The following is an 18,459-nucleotide window of genomic DNA, read 5'->3' as shown; positions in this document are numbered from 1 at the left end:
ACACCACAGTGCTGCCCCAGCACTCACTCGTGCACACTCAGATTCAGTCCCTCACATCCCACCCTGGGCCTAGGCATGGGGCCTGGGTTTCAGTTGGTGCTGGTAAGCATGCACACACTCTCATATACACTTGCTTCCAGCACCCTAATGCGATGCACTGATAACTGGCGAGTGAATGCCCATACGCTTGCATACAGTCTGGGTCCCAACCTCCCCACCACCTACCAACAAGCCTCCAGTTAACCTTGCCCCACCGCAACTCCAAAGATTATAGTAATTTGCCTTTGGACCCCCAGCCGCTCATTGCTAAGTCACAACTTCCCAGGTGTCAGGGTCAAGATGGGGGACTGGAAAGACAACAGCCAGTAAACAATTAAGGAGGAGATGTTCAGGCTCCCAAGAAGAGGTTCCCTCAAAGGTCTACAAAACACAGGGGGACGGTCACCGGAGCCAACTGTTAGACTCGGAGGTGCCCTCGACACTTCAGGTTGCACACAAGTTACCAGGTCCGTGTCTCTGGATTGGAGATATCCTATCTGGTGCCCATGACCTTCCAGTGGCCCCAGACAAGTTCTAGAAAGTGCTCAGTGCCTTACCCCTGCAAAAAGAGGATACTGTCAGGGATCCGATGACTAGAGGTTTCCGGACGGCACCAGGTTTCTTCAACCAACTCCTAGTGTTGTACCGCCCTCAATAGGAGGTACTAGTCTGATGCGTGATGACTTGAACTGCACCAAACCTTCTGGTTTCACTCGAGACTTCATTTCCGTTGCCCTCTGGCTTGAGGTACTCTGCCCAGTACGCTATGATCTTAGCAGTACTGAACTCTTCAGACGAACACACTAGACGCAGGTTCCGTTGTGCAATACTAGGCCATGTAAATACAGAGGGAACCGCTCTTCAGATACTACCAATCATGGTGTAGGTCCCTCTCCGGAGGTCTTTGATGTACCTGACACCTCTGCCAGGAACAGGGGGCAGCCAACCTGCCCTTGGAGAGCCACTTCAGCATGCTACACAGCAGTGGGCAATCAGCCCCAGGCCAGTCTCTGATCGGGAAGGGTGCACGGATACCCTTCCTTGTACAGTTATTCTCCTGGGTACCCAGATTTCTCTGACAGTACGTCGATGAGGTCCAGCCACACTGGTCGCACGTATCTGTTGGTGGTACGCTAACTTGCAAACTTTGAGTACCTACTCATACTAGGTAAAATCTTTGAAGTGGGGGGTGGTTGAAAGGGTATTCCTTTGATCCACATTTGTCTCCCCTAAATTTCCTCCTTGTCTGCCCTGGGGTCCTGGAATGCAGATCTTTATCTTTATTGGTGCCAGACTTTGGCTCTGTGAGGCCAAGTGCCTCAACCTCTCCCCCATCTATCTCACCAGGCCCCAAATGGCAGGGATCTGTCATTCTGGATGCCCACGTTTTATAGCGGTCATCTGGGGAATGTGTAGATGTACTCTTCCCCAGGACTCATGGAATGAAGCCTAATTTATGGGGCACCAGAACCAGCCCCAACGCCTAGAAATGCCCACTTCCTAGAAGTGGCACATCCTGGGCAGTAATGACAAAACTACTGTTACCAATGGCTCAGCTTTGACATCCTGAGTCCAACGATACAAAACAGTATGAGGCGGCTCCCCTGCAATCCTTTATTTCAACTGAACTTAATAAATCTTGACATCCCATATCACTGTATGGGTAGAGCAGCTCTCATGGGCAGTGCGAACATGTGTGGGTGTTCGGCACTTCCCAGGCACTAAAGCCCTGGCGCGTGCACTAACCTGCCAAGGCAGGTGTCACTTCGACTACATACACCACCACAGTTCTTGTGCATCTCGGTCTGCCTGAGCCTTTGGGCTATGTTGCTATCATGAAATACGTGTGCGTAAATACGCGTTCTGTGATCACTTCCGCGATGTGCACATTCACATAGAAACCACCCTACCCGGTTGTAGACATGGACATCCAGGTCAGAGAGGCCAACTCCCCCATCCAAGCCTTGCCCGGCCCAGGTACTCAATCCCGCACACAGGTAGCGGTGCCAGTTTCTAAACTGTATGGATGGCCTGGGCTTTCCCAAAATGCTCTAAGCTCCTAGGCCCTTGGAAATGAAAACTGACAAAACGTACTTGAAAGAACCAAAAAATCCGGGGGGACCACTGTTTGTACGCATTAGGTTTAACAGGGATAAAATATCAAGAGTAAGTATTTTGTTTTTTACACTACTATAGACGTTTTAAATATTGTGTAGCAAAATATAGTGTATAGCATAGTTTTAATGTAGTTTATTTTTTATATATATTTGTTTCAACTTTATATAGAAATATCAGTTACATTGTTGCTTTATAGTATTATATTTTAACATTTTTTAGGTTGTGGGATTTATTGGGGGACTGGTTCTTTAGAGCTTTTATAACTAAATATATATTTATCAATATTACATTATTATTTGCTTACCTAACGTAAACATTTTACTTGTTAATTTCTGCATACACTGAATTATTGTTTTATAATGTTATACATGTTTGATGAGTCATTTTTTGGATTATGTGGTTTATTGGGGGTTAGGTGTCTAGAATTGTATTTAAATATATATTTCTTAATACAAAACGAGTCATTAATCACCAATATTTAAATGGATTATTTAAAATGATGTATGTCATTATTATTAAAATATTTTAGAATTGTATTTAATAAATTACGTTTCAGAATGTTTTAATGTACTTTGGTAAATTTATGTTGTAGTTTCAGTTTTTAAATTATTTTATAAATGTTTATATTATTTATGAAAAATTTAATTTGTACTAAATTATTATTTAAACGATTTATGTAATGAATATTGAGTATCGGTTTTAACATAGACATTTATTTTTATTTTGAGTGTTTATATTTATTGATAATTAAATATCTCTATATTTTAGTGATTTTTTCTAAATTATTTAGAAATTAATGCTGGTATTTTATTTAAAAATATACTATGTACATATGTTACATGGTCGATGTTGTAAGGTCATTTTTTTCAAATGATAGAGATTGTTTTTATGAATTACATTATTCTTTAATGCATTCATTAATTAGTTACATTTGTATGTTTATAGAAACATCTTTTAAATGTTATGTTTTAAAAAATAAATCACACTTTTGTGTCAACAGTAGCAAAAATTCTAAATATTTGTAGGTGTGTTTTATTTATTTTTCATATTTTTAAGAACTAAAGATTTTTGTAGCAGTTAGTTGTTGAGTCTATTTTTATTTTTTAAATATATTTTTGTAGTAGATAGTTTTATACTTATTATATTTGTGTATACCGACATTTTTGCAGTTGAGATTTGTATTGTTTATATTATAGGTATAGAAAGCTGATTTTTGGGGCTATATGTATTTTACCACAATATGTTTGCATTCAGATATTTTATGGTTGATATTCTGTCATTAAAAAGAAGGATCACAGCAAAGAATGCTGGAGCACAGCACAGGTCAGTGGGGCACAGAAGATATTGCAGAATCACAGCGCAGCAGACACTGCAGGAGCACAGCACAACTTGGATTAGACCAGGAGAGGCAGTAAGAGCACAGTGCACACAAGAGAAACATGGCAGGGCCTGCATAAGCAGGGCAATGGGGGATGCTTCTGGAGAAGGGCAGCAAAGAATGAGCATGGACTGAGAAAGCAGAGCTGGGTTTGCTGGAACACAGCAGAGAATGTAGCAACATATCCCAGACTACAAGAACACAGCAGAAACTATTCAACACAACATAGTTTGCAGGACCACAGCACACACTGTAGGACCGCAGCAGGAATTGCAGGAGCACAGCAGAGGTTGTAGGAGCACAGGATTAAGACAATAGAGATTGCATAAGGGCATAGTGACAGCATAGAGTGTTAGAGACAGCAGAGACGACATGACCAGACTGTTTGAATACAGCACTGACTGCTGGATCACAGAGCAAAATGCTAGAACACATGCACAGCCTAGACTTCAGAAGCTCGGCAGACACTGTAGGAACAGAGGGGAGACACTGGAGCACAGCAGAGACTGCTTGAGTACATATTGATGGGACACGGTACAAACTGCTGGAGTATGGGTCAGACTGCAGAAGCACAACACAATCTATTGGAGCAGAGACTAGAGAGGCACAGCAGAGACTGCAGAACATCAACAGACCAGAAGAGCACAAGATAAACTGCAGGATACCACAGAAGCACACATTACAGGAGCAGAGCAAAGACAGTAATGGTATGGCACAGACTGCATGAGCATAGCAGGACCATGGAACAGGCTGTTAGAACACAGCAGAGACTGCTGGAGCACAGAACAGACTACTGAGGGACACCAGAGACTGCAGAAGCTCAGCAAAGACTGAAGGAACACAGCAGACGTGGCACAGCACAAATTGTTGAATCACAGTAAAGGCTGTAAGAGAGCAGGTCACAGGCTGCTGAAGCACAGCAAAGATGCTGTGGAGACGGTAGAAGGATAACGAGACTAGAGGAGCACAACACAGACTGCAGGAGCAAAACGCATACTTATGGAGCACAGCAGGGTCTGCGAGAATACAACACAGTCCAAAGGAGCACAGCAGAGACTGTGAAAACAGCAGATACTGCAGGCAGCAGGCGTATAAAGATGACTAAAGGAGTTCATTAGAGAATGCGGGAGTGCAACAGAGACTGAAGGAGCACAGTAGAGACTTCAGGAGCACAGCACAGATTGTGAGCATAAGAACGACTGTCGGACCCCCCAAAAGTCAGTGCAAAAGCACAAGAGAGACTGTGGGAGCACAGGGCAGACAGTAGCAGCATTTCACAGAATGCTGGAGCAGCTGCAGCGCGACAGACTTCTGAGGAGCACAGTGCAGACAAATGGAGCCAGCACACACTGTAGGAGAAAGGATTGCAGCGCACACCACAGACTGTGGGAGCACAGCGGAGGCTTCAGCCACACAGTGTACACTTTAGGAGCACAGCAGGCACTCTTCGGACACAGTGGGAACGCGGGAGCATGGCACAGGCTGTAGGATCACAGAATGCAAGAGCACAGTAGTGAGTGCAAGAGAACAGCACAGAAAGCTGGAGCACGGCACTTGCTGTGGGATTGCAGAATGCATGAGCACAGTGGTGAGTGCAAGAGAACAGCACGGATTGCTGGAGCACGGCACACGCAGTGGGATCATGGCACTGGCTGTGGGATCGCAGAATGCATGAGCACAGTAGTGAGTGCATGAGAACAGCACAGAATGCTGTAGCATGGCACTTGCTGAAGGATCGCAGAATGCAAGAGCACAGTAGTGAGTGCAAGAGAACAGCACAGAATGCTGGAGCACGGCACTGGCTGTGGGATCGCAGAATGCATGAGCACAGTAGTGAGTGCATGAGAACAGCACAAAATGCTGTAGCACGGCACTTGCTGAAGGATCGCAGAATGCAAGAGCACAGTAGTGAGTGCAAGAGAACAGCACAGAATGCTGGAGCACGGCACTGGCTGAAGGATCGCAGAATGCAAGAGCACAGTAGTGAGTGCAAGAGAACAGCACAGAAAGCTGGAGCACAGCACAGGCGGTAGGATCACAGAATGCAAGAGCACAGTAGAGAGTGCAAGAGAACAGCACAAAATGCTGAAGCACAGCAACATTCGCAGGAGCACAACAGAAACCGAAGAAGCACAACAGCTCACAGGTGCACAGAAGAGAATGCAGACGCACAACAGTGTTTGAGAGGGCACCTCGGACACTGCTGGCCACAGACATGGCAGAAACTACATGAATGCATCTAAGACTGCAGGCGCACAACAGAAAGCATAGAACCCTGCACAGACTGCTCGAGCACAGCAGAGTTTACATGTGTGCGGCACATGCCACAGGAAAAGAGCAGAGACCCCTGGGATGCATCACAGACTGCTGGAGCACAGTGGAGACTGGAGAGGCACGGCACAGTCTATGAGAGAGCATCACTCACTACCGGGATCATTGTCCGAACCGGAGGAACTCAACACACTCACCTATAAACAAGTCCTACTGACTTTGTTTTCTTTTCCCCTCCTTTTCCATACTCTCTTTTATTATTATAAAACTTAGATAAGTACTCATGAGGAACAATTTTCGATAACTTTCATTACGTTGTCACTTTATCCCTAAAAGGTAAAATGCGGTTACTTTTAAATTTGCTATTTTAATGAATCAAAATAAAATACAAATTGAAAACGACAATATGTGGAGAATATATACTGAATTTAAGTTGCTTCTGGAACTTTGCATTGCAGCGAGATTCTCGAATTTATTTAACCAAACAAATTGTTCTTTATGTTGTCGAGCTTTTGGAAAATAAGGCGAGCCCTCTCCTATTGCGGGTGACTTTAAAAGGAGGGGTGACCCCAGTGAGCTGTACAGATCGATGTCATAGCGCCACCTTTTAACAACTGTTAAACTGTTGAAGAGATCAGCTCTGGGTACTCAGACACCAATAAAAGTAACACCGACTCGGTACCATACGGAACGATGGGACAAATCAGCAGCACTCATCACAGACATTCGTCTCAATGCCAGTCACAGTAGAACAGTTAGAAAGTGTTTGGGTCTGTCATCTGAGTTTTTTTTAAAAACATTCATAGACCTCCTTAATATTACAGACAATACCTGTAGTGATCTGATCCGGAGTACACAGCAGTAGCGAGGGCAGCCTTTAATCGTCACCTGTAAACAGCAGAGCTGTCTTCCCGCCTTTCCAAGCAGCAAGTGTCGGAGCTGACTGTAAACGTCCCAGCTGACGTCACAATACCGCAACATTCTATGACATCACATGATACGCACCTCCCACCCGGAGCCAGGTCTCAGATTGTAACCTTTTTCACCCAGGCGCTACATGCCCTGCAGCTTCCTATTGAAAATGTTGAGGCTGTACATGGCCGCTGTTGTATTGAGGACATTGTTTACAATAAAATAATGGACACGTGAAGACAGCTGGAATATCAACAGCCACGTAGAGAAAAATGCGCGGACAAAACACCGTTCATACGGCCAACTAGGAAGATTTGAATTTGCCGTATTCGATGATTGACACCACAGGGTACAGTGATAAGATAAAACGTTCGCTGCGCAGTGAAAATCTCACAGCTGCAAACAAAATATAAATACCGATCACATTTTCCAACACATTTAAGAGGCTTATCAAACAACTTGTAAACATGTACGGTAGTCCTATGATTTACAATTTACGGTTTTTCTTATGTCCATCGCTCATTGACACACCCAAGGGGAGTGCGTATTGAAAGTTCAGCAGATGTGTTAGAATCAAGGTTCAAATATGTGAGACAAGCTGTATGTACCCCATGGGTGTAGTTCACTACCTATCTGAGGGTCAGGGGAACCACAACCCTTGCTTTTATTAGAGCGGTGCCCCTCCCCCTCCCCCCCCCCCCCCCCGCCCCCTAGTATGATGCTGCCCTCCCAGGCGAGACACTGAATGGTGACAAGGATTCCACAAGGAGATGAGCCGCAGCCCTTATTCTCTAGTTGTGTTCCACTTCCCACGAAGTACATCAAAGCACACTAAAGCATGCATAGGAAAATCCTATTAACCAGTGGGTCATATCTTTCCAAATACAGTATCGATATCCATTAAAATGATGGTGACCAGAATTTTAAGGCCAAAAACAAGGACATTTCACAAAAATAGAAAAAGGTCTACAATTTTACTTCAAACGAGCGCGAAGAATGACAGCTCTCAGCACAGAATTACAGAGGAGGCACTAAGAACAAAAATAAAACGCACTTTTTAAAGTCAGTATAATGCCTGTTAATTAAATTGCTTTCTGGTAACACCTGCTAAACTATCTCTTTTGGAAAACAAAAAAATCGTCTCCCACAGTTTTCGGCGCCCCTCTCTGAAAACCGGGATATAAGCTACATTTCCTGGAATCTGACGGGACATCTGGTAAAAACCCGGGCCTGACCCGGTAAAGCCGAGACTTCTGGTCACACTAATTAAAATGAACAAACAGATCAAGGGCGAAGTCCTGATGAAGTCTCGTCTGTGGGGGTGGGAAACATTAGCACTTGTTTCTTTGAAGGAAGTTAAACTGAAGTTTGACTATTTATTTTATATAGCCCCAGAGCTCATTTTGGAGTTCGAAATTAATTCCGCAAAACAGTTTTTGTCCCCCTCCATGATAACTAAATGAACAAGTAGGGGTTGCATGAATGCAATACATTAATTCCTTTAACTAATGTGCCCTAATGTATCATCATTATATAATGTGAACAGCTGTGTGTGTCAAAAACTGTACACAGTAAATATATTTTATTTACTGTTTGCTTTAACAGTGAGCACTTGTGTTGAGCTAGCCACAGTGGTGAACATGTGATACAATTGTTAAATATGCCTGACACTTTGTTTAACAAAATCATACTTAATATGCCTGTCTGCGAAATATGTCTTCATTGTGAGGAGTAGCTGACACTTGCTCCAAGTTATGTACAAAATCCAAAAGGACCATCAATTAGACCAATAACCGACGATGTCACCATAAGGCGGTATCATGCTTTGAAATACTAAATTGCACTTCAGCTCCATAACCAAAGGGAAGCTCGGGGGGTGGGGGGGGGGGCATTTGATGCTTACTTGAAATAAAGAGCATTAGCCAAACCCAATCAGTTTAAAAAAAAATCTACATCCCATTAGACATGAACGTTTTAGAAAAAGCAGCATCGTAGGAGAGTTATAAACATTAGAAGTGGAGTGGACTGCTCATGACTGAAGATATGGTTTCAGACAGTGGCGTCTCTAAAGGTGGGCCAGATGAGGCCGGTGCTCAAGCTTTATTCACAGAAAAACAAACAAGCATTGCACCTTGTCACGCACACGATTTTGTCCAAGTACTTTTCATTGCAATAAAATATTGGTTTTTAATGTTATATATATATATATATATATATATATATATATTTATATGCCACCCCACAACAGAACGTCAGCAGTGCCTGTGCCGACCTATGCCACCACAACCAACACTCCTCACTCCTCCTTCCAAATCAAAAGAAGACAGGCACTCCGTGCAGCAGATGTAAAGAAACTTGAATCCGCTTGGCAGAACAAAAAGGAACAGGAAGGCGTTTCGGCACTCACTGCATTTCTCAACCTGTTCACCGCCATTTTGCCATCACTTTTAACCCCACACGTGATTACCTCTACAATAACACAACACTCAATTTAAAAGCAAATTTACCATTTCTGGCTGTGGATTGAAGGAAGCATGTATGAAAAGTGGATATACCAGTCCATATTATTATGTACATTTCGGGATAAGAAAACCATATAAATGAACTCAATGTATATACAAATGTTTTGACATTTGGTTCATACACTCTGACATACGTCATATGATAGAACATACCCAACCAGAAAAGGACAATTTTCTTTTAAATTTAAAATGATTTTCCTTGTAATATTTAGGTTAGGACTTGCAACAAAAAGTTTAGGAGGTATGTGTCTTGATCCTGATGAAGCGTTATGTGTTACGTTTGGACCCTTGAGGGGTGAAACATGTTGATCCTATATTGTATCTAGAAGGGAAGCATCCCTACTAGCCCTTCCTTTTGGATGAGTACAGTGGTGAAGCATTATTCCTTACCCACTCTTATGTGTTTTTTTAATCTTGACCAAGATCCTCATAACCTAAATTAAATAATTTGTGTTGAGGTCCTTCAGCCAATTTAAAGTCTTTTTTTCTTTTTTTCCCTGCTTTTTCTGAAACAGTAGGTTTACCTTACTCCTACTGCATTTGTCACGGCTCACACTTTTTTTCAGGATCTCCGGCAAAGAGCCCCCTAATGGGGCCCGTCAGACATTGCAGCGCCGTTCTGACGAGGAGCTAGCCCTATGATGAAGCATGACATACATTGGATGTGTAAGGGCTCTTGATTCTAATTTTAGAAGTGCCTTGAGGACCTGTGTTCTTGCTTCCTTTCTCTATTAGGAACAGTGTACCCTATTGTTTGTCGCTTCAGTCAGGGAGGCTGTACACTGGACCTTAATAAACCTCCCCGTCCCCCTCTTTGTTTTGATTGCCAGGGTAGAGTCACCCTGACCCCTCAGCCCTGGTGCTGGGGTCCCTGAGCGACCCCCACCAGGGCTAAAAAGCATTTTTTTTTTTATTTGAAAAATCAGCGGAGGAATCTGTGGGTTTGTCCGAGATTTCTTTTGAAAAAACACAGTCCCCTGTGCTTTCTACTGTTTTTGCCCTCAGTGGGCCATGACCCGAAAGCATTTGGGGCCTAATAGAGGAGGAGGTGCACGGCCCCCATCCCTGGGCTTTAATAACCCCTGGGGACCACTACCTCCCCAGCGTGTTTTTGTAAAATGGGCAGGGGGCATGTGGCTCCTCATACCCTGGAGACCACCACCTCCAGGGGCAAAATGCTTTTTTAAAGTGGGGGAGGCCTAACAGCCTCCCCTACAGCCCCGGGACCACCACCTCCCCGGGGCTTTAAGTAATTAACACATGCTCCCCCCCCACTGCCCCAGGGACCACTACCTCCCTGGGGATTTTTAAATTAAATATGGGGGCGCCCCCCCAGACCTGGGGACTGCCATCTACCTGGGGTTTTGTTAACATAGACTGCCAGGAGGCACAAGGCCTCCCACTGCCCTGGGGACCACCACCTCCCAGGGGCTATAATTGCTAGGGAGTGCGCGACCCCACACTCGAGGAGCCACTGATGGCCCTGCGGCTCGCTACTCCCCCAGGGCCGGCTCCTGCTATGTCTTGGGGTGCCCACCCCAGGACATAGGTGTTTGCTGTGACTTGCCTGCAGCTTTGACAGCTGCAGCCAAGTCACAGCAAACACTCCGGTTTCTGCCAGCGGGACCTGTCATACAGGTCCCGCTGTCAGAAAGCGGAGTTTTCATCTCTGTTCCCTGCATGCAGGTTTGTGTGCAGGGAATAGAGATTAAAGCTTTGCTTCAGCAAACATGGAGGTGCTGCTTAAAGCAGCTCCTTGCTTGCTGAACCAATAGTAAAATGGGGAAGGCCTTGAGGCTTCCCCCGCGGCCCCTGATAGCCCGTAAAGGGCACATTGTAAAATATATATTTTTAAAAACATGTAGGGACAGTGGTGGAGCCCTTGAGGGCTCCCGTGGTCCCAGATAGCTCATAAAGGGCTAAAAACCATTTAAAAAAAGAAAGACTAGTTCAGTATGACGGTCACAGACCTTCACACTGAGCACTGAGGGTTCAAGTCCAGCCGGACTCGTTTCCATTAGGAACCGGCTCCAATGTTACGGCCGACATCCCCGCTGGGCCGGCGGGGATGTCGTAATGCGGCTGGCGGGATTGCGGCCGCATAGGCGGCCGCTCGGTGGTCAAACCTTGGCAGGCGGCCTCCGCTGCCCACAAAGGTTGTAATGAGGGCCTATATGTCCGCTTTGCACAAGAGAGCGCGCAGGAGAACATGATAAACTGCAGGTGTGCTTTACAACAGGCTGGGGGAGTAGTTGCTGCTGGAGCACAGCAAAAACTTTAGGAGCATGGTACAACAGCTGGAGCACAGTAGAGTTTTCAAATTTGCGGTACATTCTACAGAAATAGAGCAGAGACTGCTTGAGCACAGTAGAGACTGGAGGAGCATGTCACATATAGCATCAGCTCATCATTTACTGCTGTGGCGCAGTAGCTTCTGTAACACAGACTCCAGGACCATAGAACAGACCCTAAGAGCATGCGAGCTGGGTATCACTGAACAAATTATAGAAGTAAGGACTGCTGGAGTAAAACAAAGACTTTTGCTCACAGACTGCTGGAACACATCACATATTCCTGGAGCACTGCACATACTCTAGTAGCACAGAGTCCGGAGGCACAGCAACAACAGCAGGTGAACAAACATGAATGCAAAGGGACAGGCGTCGGAACACTGGATCAGACTGCAGGATCCTAGACAACTGGGCCATTACAAAAACTGAAAGAGCAGGACGCAGGCTGAAGGTGCACAGCAGGAATTACTCCAGCATAGCACAGCCTGCAGAAACACCATATACATAGTCGGAGAGCAGACTGCAGGCGTGTAGCACTGATTGTAGGAGTATAGCAGGAATCTCAGAAAAATAAACTGCAACTACAGGAGCACAAAGAGACTGGAGATGAATTGCAATGACTGCTGTGGTACAGACGGCAGGAGCACAGCATAGACTGCAAGACTATGACCCATTCTGTTGCAGCATTCCAAAGATTACCGAAACACAGCAAAGACTGGAGAAGCACTGCAGAGACTGCAGGAACACAGCACGGACTACTGGTGACAAGCAGAACTAAAAAAGCACAGCACAAACTGAGGACTGCACAGCACAGAATGATGGAGCACCGCACAAAATGCAAGAGCACATCAGCAACTACAAAAGCACAACAGACAGCACAGAAGCATGTTAAAGACTTCAGGGACATGGAACATACTGTATGAGCAAAGTACAGTAGAGGGGAGCACAGCAGAGAGCTTAACCACCCAACACTGACTCTAAGAGAACAGCCAAAACTACGTGAGCACGTCATGGACTACAGTAACACAGTACAGATGTACAAGTGTGGACTGCAAAAGCATAGTACAGACTGCAGGAACACAGCACTGATTGCTTGAGCTCAGCACAACAGGGACTGTAGAAGCACAAACAGAAACTGCATGAGTTCAACAGAGACTGGAGGAGCATTGCAATGAATTCTGGGGCACAGACTGCAGCTGCTAAACAGAGACTGTCAGACCATGGCACGGTGTACTGGAGAAAAAAACACAGACTGATGAGTACAGCACCAATCACTGGAGCAAAGCATAGGCTGCAATAGCACAAAAGGCACTGTAGCTTCAAGAGTGTAGGAGCACAGAATACCAAAGCACAGCAGCTCTGGCTGACAGAAAACAGACTTCAGAAGCACAGCAAAAGTTGCTGGAGCACAGCAGAGGCAACATCCACACATCACAGACCATAGAAGCATAGCAGAGACTATTAGATCACAGCCCAGACTACACCAGCATTGTAGAGACTGCTGAAGCACTCAGCAGACTGCAGCAGCACAGCACAAATTGTTAGAGCTCGGCAGAGACTTCTCAAGGACAGCAGAGACTATAGAAGCAGTCAAATATCAGAATATCTTCTAGTGAAATACCATCTAACATAAATATTATTCTAAATATCATTAACAAAAAAGATGTCCTCATTGGATATACATTTTCTATTATTACCCCCAACGTACCAATATTTTTGTAAATGATATCTAGGGAACAATATTTATATCAGACTATATTCTGCAGATGATATTCTGGTACCAAAGCAAAGGAGGATTGCAGTGGCTGCTGGGTAACAGATTGATGGAATACAGTAGAGATTACACGGGCAAAGATCAGTGAGAACAGTGCAGACCACTGGAGCACAGCAGAGAATGTGGGAGCACAGCCTGCAGGAGCACAGCCCGGAATGCTGAAGAATAGCACAGACTGCTGGAACACAGCAATTTCTACAGGAGCACAGCAACAATTGCTGGAGTGCATCAAAGCCCACTTGAGCACTGCAAAAAGATATGGGTGCAGCACAAAGTGTATGAGTAGAGGAAACAGTGTAGGATCACAGTGCAGATGAGTGGGGGGGCACTGCCCAGCCTGCAGGAGAACAGCAATAGGACTGACCTCTGCAGGGGCGCAGCACAGGCTGCAGAAGCACAACACAGACTGCAGCAACACAACACAGACTGATGTGACACAGCAGTTACTACAGGAGCATAGAAGACATTTCTGGAGCATATCAAAGTCCACAGCAGTAAAATAATGACAACAGGAGCACAGTACACACTCCTGGTACATAGCAGAGATTGTAGGGAGATGGCATTGATAGTTGGAGTACAACAGAGACTGCAGGGACCCAGATTGGTTCAGCACAGCACAGACTGTAGGAAAACAGCTAGGACTGCTGGAGCACAGCAACGTCTACAGAATGAAACACAGCGCAGACTGTAGAAGCAAAGCATCAACTGTAGAGGTACAGCACGGTCTGTTGGAGCATAATACCAACTACTGGTGCACCACACAGACAATACAAGTGCTGGTAGTGATCTGTTGCAGAGTGCTTCTAATAATATCCTTTTTCTGTTACTTTCTGGTCTCCTGGCATTTCGGTAATGTGCCATAAAAAAGAGTTGTGTGTGTGGAAGGCAGCAGGAGGAAATAAGGAAACAAACACAAATAAAAAATTCAACATTTTGTCACTAGCGCATGAATATTGGATATGAATAGTGGGAGCAAGGGAGGACTTCTCTGACAGAGCAAGTGCTGGAGTAAAGAGTGCCATTTACTTGACTCAAATGAGCATCAGCAGCAGATCGAGCAATGATGAACCGAGAAGCGATGCCACGGAGCACTCACCTTGTCCACATAGACTGGCTGGAGAGTGATGTAGACCAGCCTGAACTCCAAGCCCCAAAGGATGTGCACCCCAAACGACTGGACGAGGATGAAGGAAGAAGAGGCCCGTCTAACCGAGAGTACAGCACTGACATAGGGCAATGCAAATTCTCGGCCATCCACTGTCACATCACCTGAATTCAAAGAGAAACACAAGTTGAGAGGTTAGATTAGGTACCCCAACCAGTTGATCACGTGCTACTCGTAGCTCTCAGATACCTTCAGAGTAGCTCACAGCCTTTAATTCATTTTTAAATAAGCACAGGGTCACATTTTCTTTTTAAAGTTAAGGGAAGGCTGTGTTTATTTTAAATTATTTTCAGGCTGCAGGTAACAGGAGCTGATTATGAGGAGTGCTGGAGTCAGAACGAGGATGGGGCACAGAGATTAAGAACTGAAAGACTGAGGTATTTTACTCTTGAATAAAAGTCCCTGTCAACTCAATACTGAAGTGTGAGAACAAAATGGTGTTTCGCAATGCTCTTGAGTGGAAGAAAATGATATTGAAGAGTTAATGATTACGTTAACTCTTCATTTTAGTTTTCTCCCATTTCAAAGTATTGCATTTACAAACAGCAGGCCCCTTGCTCCCAGTGGTCTGTATAAAGTGCAGAAATATGTTCCATAGTATTATGAACATTTTTGCAGAACCTTTTCCTACACTTTAAATTTCTCCCATTTAAAAAAAAAAGTTTGTATATTTGTGTTATATATGTAAGTGTGCCACATATGGCAAAAGGTATGTCCTTTGCTACAAGTACATATGACACAAACTCTAATTTATCCGCACGCATATTTCCTATTCATATGCACACATGTTCATACATTCCTAAAGATCATGCTCTCACTGACACACATGGCAGCCCTGTCATAGTGCCTCTAGTCTTAGTATTTTTGTCAACCCATAGTATCTGGCTCTATGGACATTAGGTTTAAAGTCAATGAAGCTGAGAGTGGGGGTGTCTGGTAACACTGTGCGAGTGGCATGGCATTCAATAGCTCACAATGGTTTTTACTGATCAGAACTGTCTCTCAATACAGAAATGTTTGGAGACCCCTGGGTTAGATAGTCTGCCCTAGACAGTGTTCTACCAAAATACTGAGTTTTTAATACTTGCCTGCATGCATATGGATTCCATAACACAGACTACTACATACTGTCAAGGTAAGTAAATGTGAAATTAATATAGTAAATCTTGAGGCTTCCAAACAGATTGATGCCTCTTAAAGACCAAAAGAGGTGAGGCAAGGGTATCAGTACTGATGTGTGCTGTGCCATACCAGAAGGAGGGGGTGGCAGAGGGTTATTTTGGTAGATTTCGTTTAGGACAACGAGGTGCAGTACGGTTACTAATGTAGATGAAATTGTATTGGAAGTTAATGAGGGATAACCAGTCACAGAGTTAAAGAGGTGGATTTAGATCAGGTTTTCAAAAGATGTGACAAAATATCTTAATATATTCTTCTGATAGATTGAGGTACATTGGCATTGCAGACAAAACTAAGATGGCATGAAAATGACAACCAGATTTGCAGTACATTTGAATCTGTGCTATTGTATTCGTGCAATTACATAGATTTGAGTGCACTGGTTGAGATATGTGAGTCTGTAATACCTGAATGGTAGCAGATCTCAGCTGAACCAATGCATCCTCTGCTGAATGACACATCCGTTAGCAGAACCGATGCATCTCCTCGGCTGAGCAGCGCATCTTCAAGCAGAACAGAGGCATTGCTGCTGTTGTGTAGATTGGACCTGTTGTAACAGACTCACATCGATGCAGCAACCCACATCTGGGTTTGATGCATCTTCTTCAGAACAGCAACTGCGCAATGCTTTTCCCAGTGCAAGTTCCACACATTTCCTGACAACGGCAGCCTCCGCGATGAAACGCCACCTTGCAACTTCATCGCTCATCGGAACTGACGCATCGCCTCGACTGAGCAATGCATCCTCGACACCCGCCTTTGCATCGCAAGCCCCGCCTACAGGATCCTCAACGTCGCCATTACAGGACTTTACACTACTGCCTTGTCACATCGCGGAAATAATGGATGCTTAGGCTGCTCGACACATCTTCGACGCGGATCGATGCAATGTTCTGCAACCAGGATTCAAGGTCATTTGGTTCAACAGACCTAACTGGGTCCCTGTAGCCGGCCCATCCTCCATCATGGTCAGCCTGAACTTTTGTCTTTGACCCGATTCAGCATGACTAGATAACCCCAATAGCACTTCTTGCTGCTATTTTCACCTAAAGCTTTGAAATGTAATATCTCCAGTTCTAATTATTGTATTTTGGTGGTTTTGGTCTAGTTTTATTTATTAAATTCAGATCTATTTTTCTAACCTGGTGAATCTTTTTGTGTGGTGTGTTCACTGTTTTACTGTTTGAAGTGTTGCACAAATACTTTACACATTGCCTTGAAGTTAAGCCTGCCTGCTCTATGCCAAGCTACCAGAGGATGAGCACAGGTTAATTTAGGGTTTGCCTGTGCCTTACCCTGACTAGGATTGTGGTTGCTGATTAACCAGGGCTTACAAGCCAGTCAGACAACAGCCACATTTCTAACAGGGAGGATAGTCAAAACAAAGGATGGTGGCCAAGTTTTATGGAAATTATTAACAAACCCATACCATAACTAGAATTTTAGAACCTAATTTCAAGTATTCACTATATAACATATGAACAGGGAATAATATTGCTTTATCCTTGAGATACAGATAATTTGGGGCCACATGTAGGAGACTCCGAGATTGCGACTCGGAAATTGCGAGTCTGTCCGACTCGCAATTTCCGAGTCGCAATCTTGGATGCAGAACGGTGTCTCAGACACCGTCTGCGACTCGCTATGGGGTCGCAAAGACCCACCTCATCAATATTCATGAGGTGGGTCGCATTTTGCGACCCCATAGCGAGTCTCTGCACTCACAGGGATGGTGGCCTGCTGAAGTCAGCAGACCTCCATGTCTGTGACTGCTTTTTAAATAAAGCAGTTTTTTTTTTTCATTTTGCAGCCTGTTTTCCTTAAAGGAAAACGAGTTGCAAAATGAAAAAACTTCCGAAACCATTTGGTTTCATTTTTTCGTGCTCTGAAAAAATATTTTTGTCGACATTCACAAACCCTTTTCCGAATGAGTTACCACCAGTGTGACACTGGTGGTAACTGCGAGTTGCTTTGCGACTGCATTCGCGGTCACAAAGCAATTCTGAATTGCAATGCGAGTCGCAAATAGAAAGGGAACACCCCTTCCTATTTGCGAGTCGCATTCACAAATTGCGAGTCGGTATCGACTCACAATTCGTGAATGTGCATCGCGTTAGGCCGTTTGCATGGCGCAAACTGCGATTTTCGAAGTTTGCGTCATGCAAACAGCTTGCTACATCTGGCCCTAGGTGCATTATTCAACCAGATACCCTCCACTACATTTCAGCCCCTTCGGCTGCTGTGCCAAAGGTCTCAAAAGAAACCTACTCCATCTAACCATCAGCTCATGACACATTCCAGTCAACACGTTCGGCATGTTGGCAAAGCAAGATGACAACACAGCTTCTAGAAGAAGGTTTACAGATCACACACACACGCAAATATAGGCACACGCATGTGCACACCCTCTAATATTCCATAGTAACATTTTTAAATAAGATGAAGGCCTGCATTTATTGCCCGTATTTAGCTCAGAAAGCACTTTGTCCTGGAAAGGTGGACTTTTCACGGCACAAAAACATTGCTTTGTACTGCTTTGTGCTGCTTTGCCTCAAGGAGGCATTACTGAGGGAGATTAACACAAACACCCGTAGGTTTTGATGCAAAACTAGCTCTACTAAGACAGTCAGACCGTATTTGCTGATATCTTCAAACACTGATGCACGTGTGCCACGGTGCATAGCGCACATCCAAAGGTGGGAACCTTCTGAGTTTGAGTACACATAGGACTTTGTACCGGAAGGGTGTGCCTCCAGTACAAGTTCTATTCTAGGCACCACTCTGTGAGGCTGCACATTGTGCAGGGCATC

General features: G+C 44.6%; 1 protein-coding gene across 1 annotated transcript in view; it reads right to left on the bottom strand.

Moving 5' to 3' along the window:
- The window catches only part of LOC138261625 (SCO-spondin-like), a 1,514,343-nt gene that overhangs the window by 1,404,748 nt on the left and 91,136 nt on the right, over positions 1-18,459 (bottom strand). The window contains exon 15 of the mRNA XM_069210750.1: positions 14,402-14,574. Coding sequence (XP_069066851.1) covers positions 14,402-14,574 — 173 coding nt within the window. The remainder of the gene's footprint in view (positions 1-14,401; positions 14,575-18,459) is intronic.

Source organism: Pleurodeles waltl, chromosome 10 (assembly GCF_031143425.1).
Source record: "Pleurodeles waltl isolate 20211129_DDA chromosome 10, aPleWal1.hap1.20221129, whole genome shotgun sequence".
Classification (NCBI taxonomy): Eukaryota; Metazoa; Chordata; class Amphibia; order Caudata; family Salamandridae; genus Pleurodeles; species Pleurodeles waltl.
Note: the sequence above shows the minus strand (reverse complement) of the source record. Positions and strands in the feature narration are given on the sequence as shown.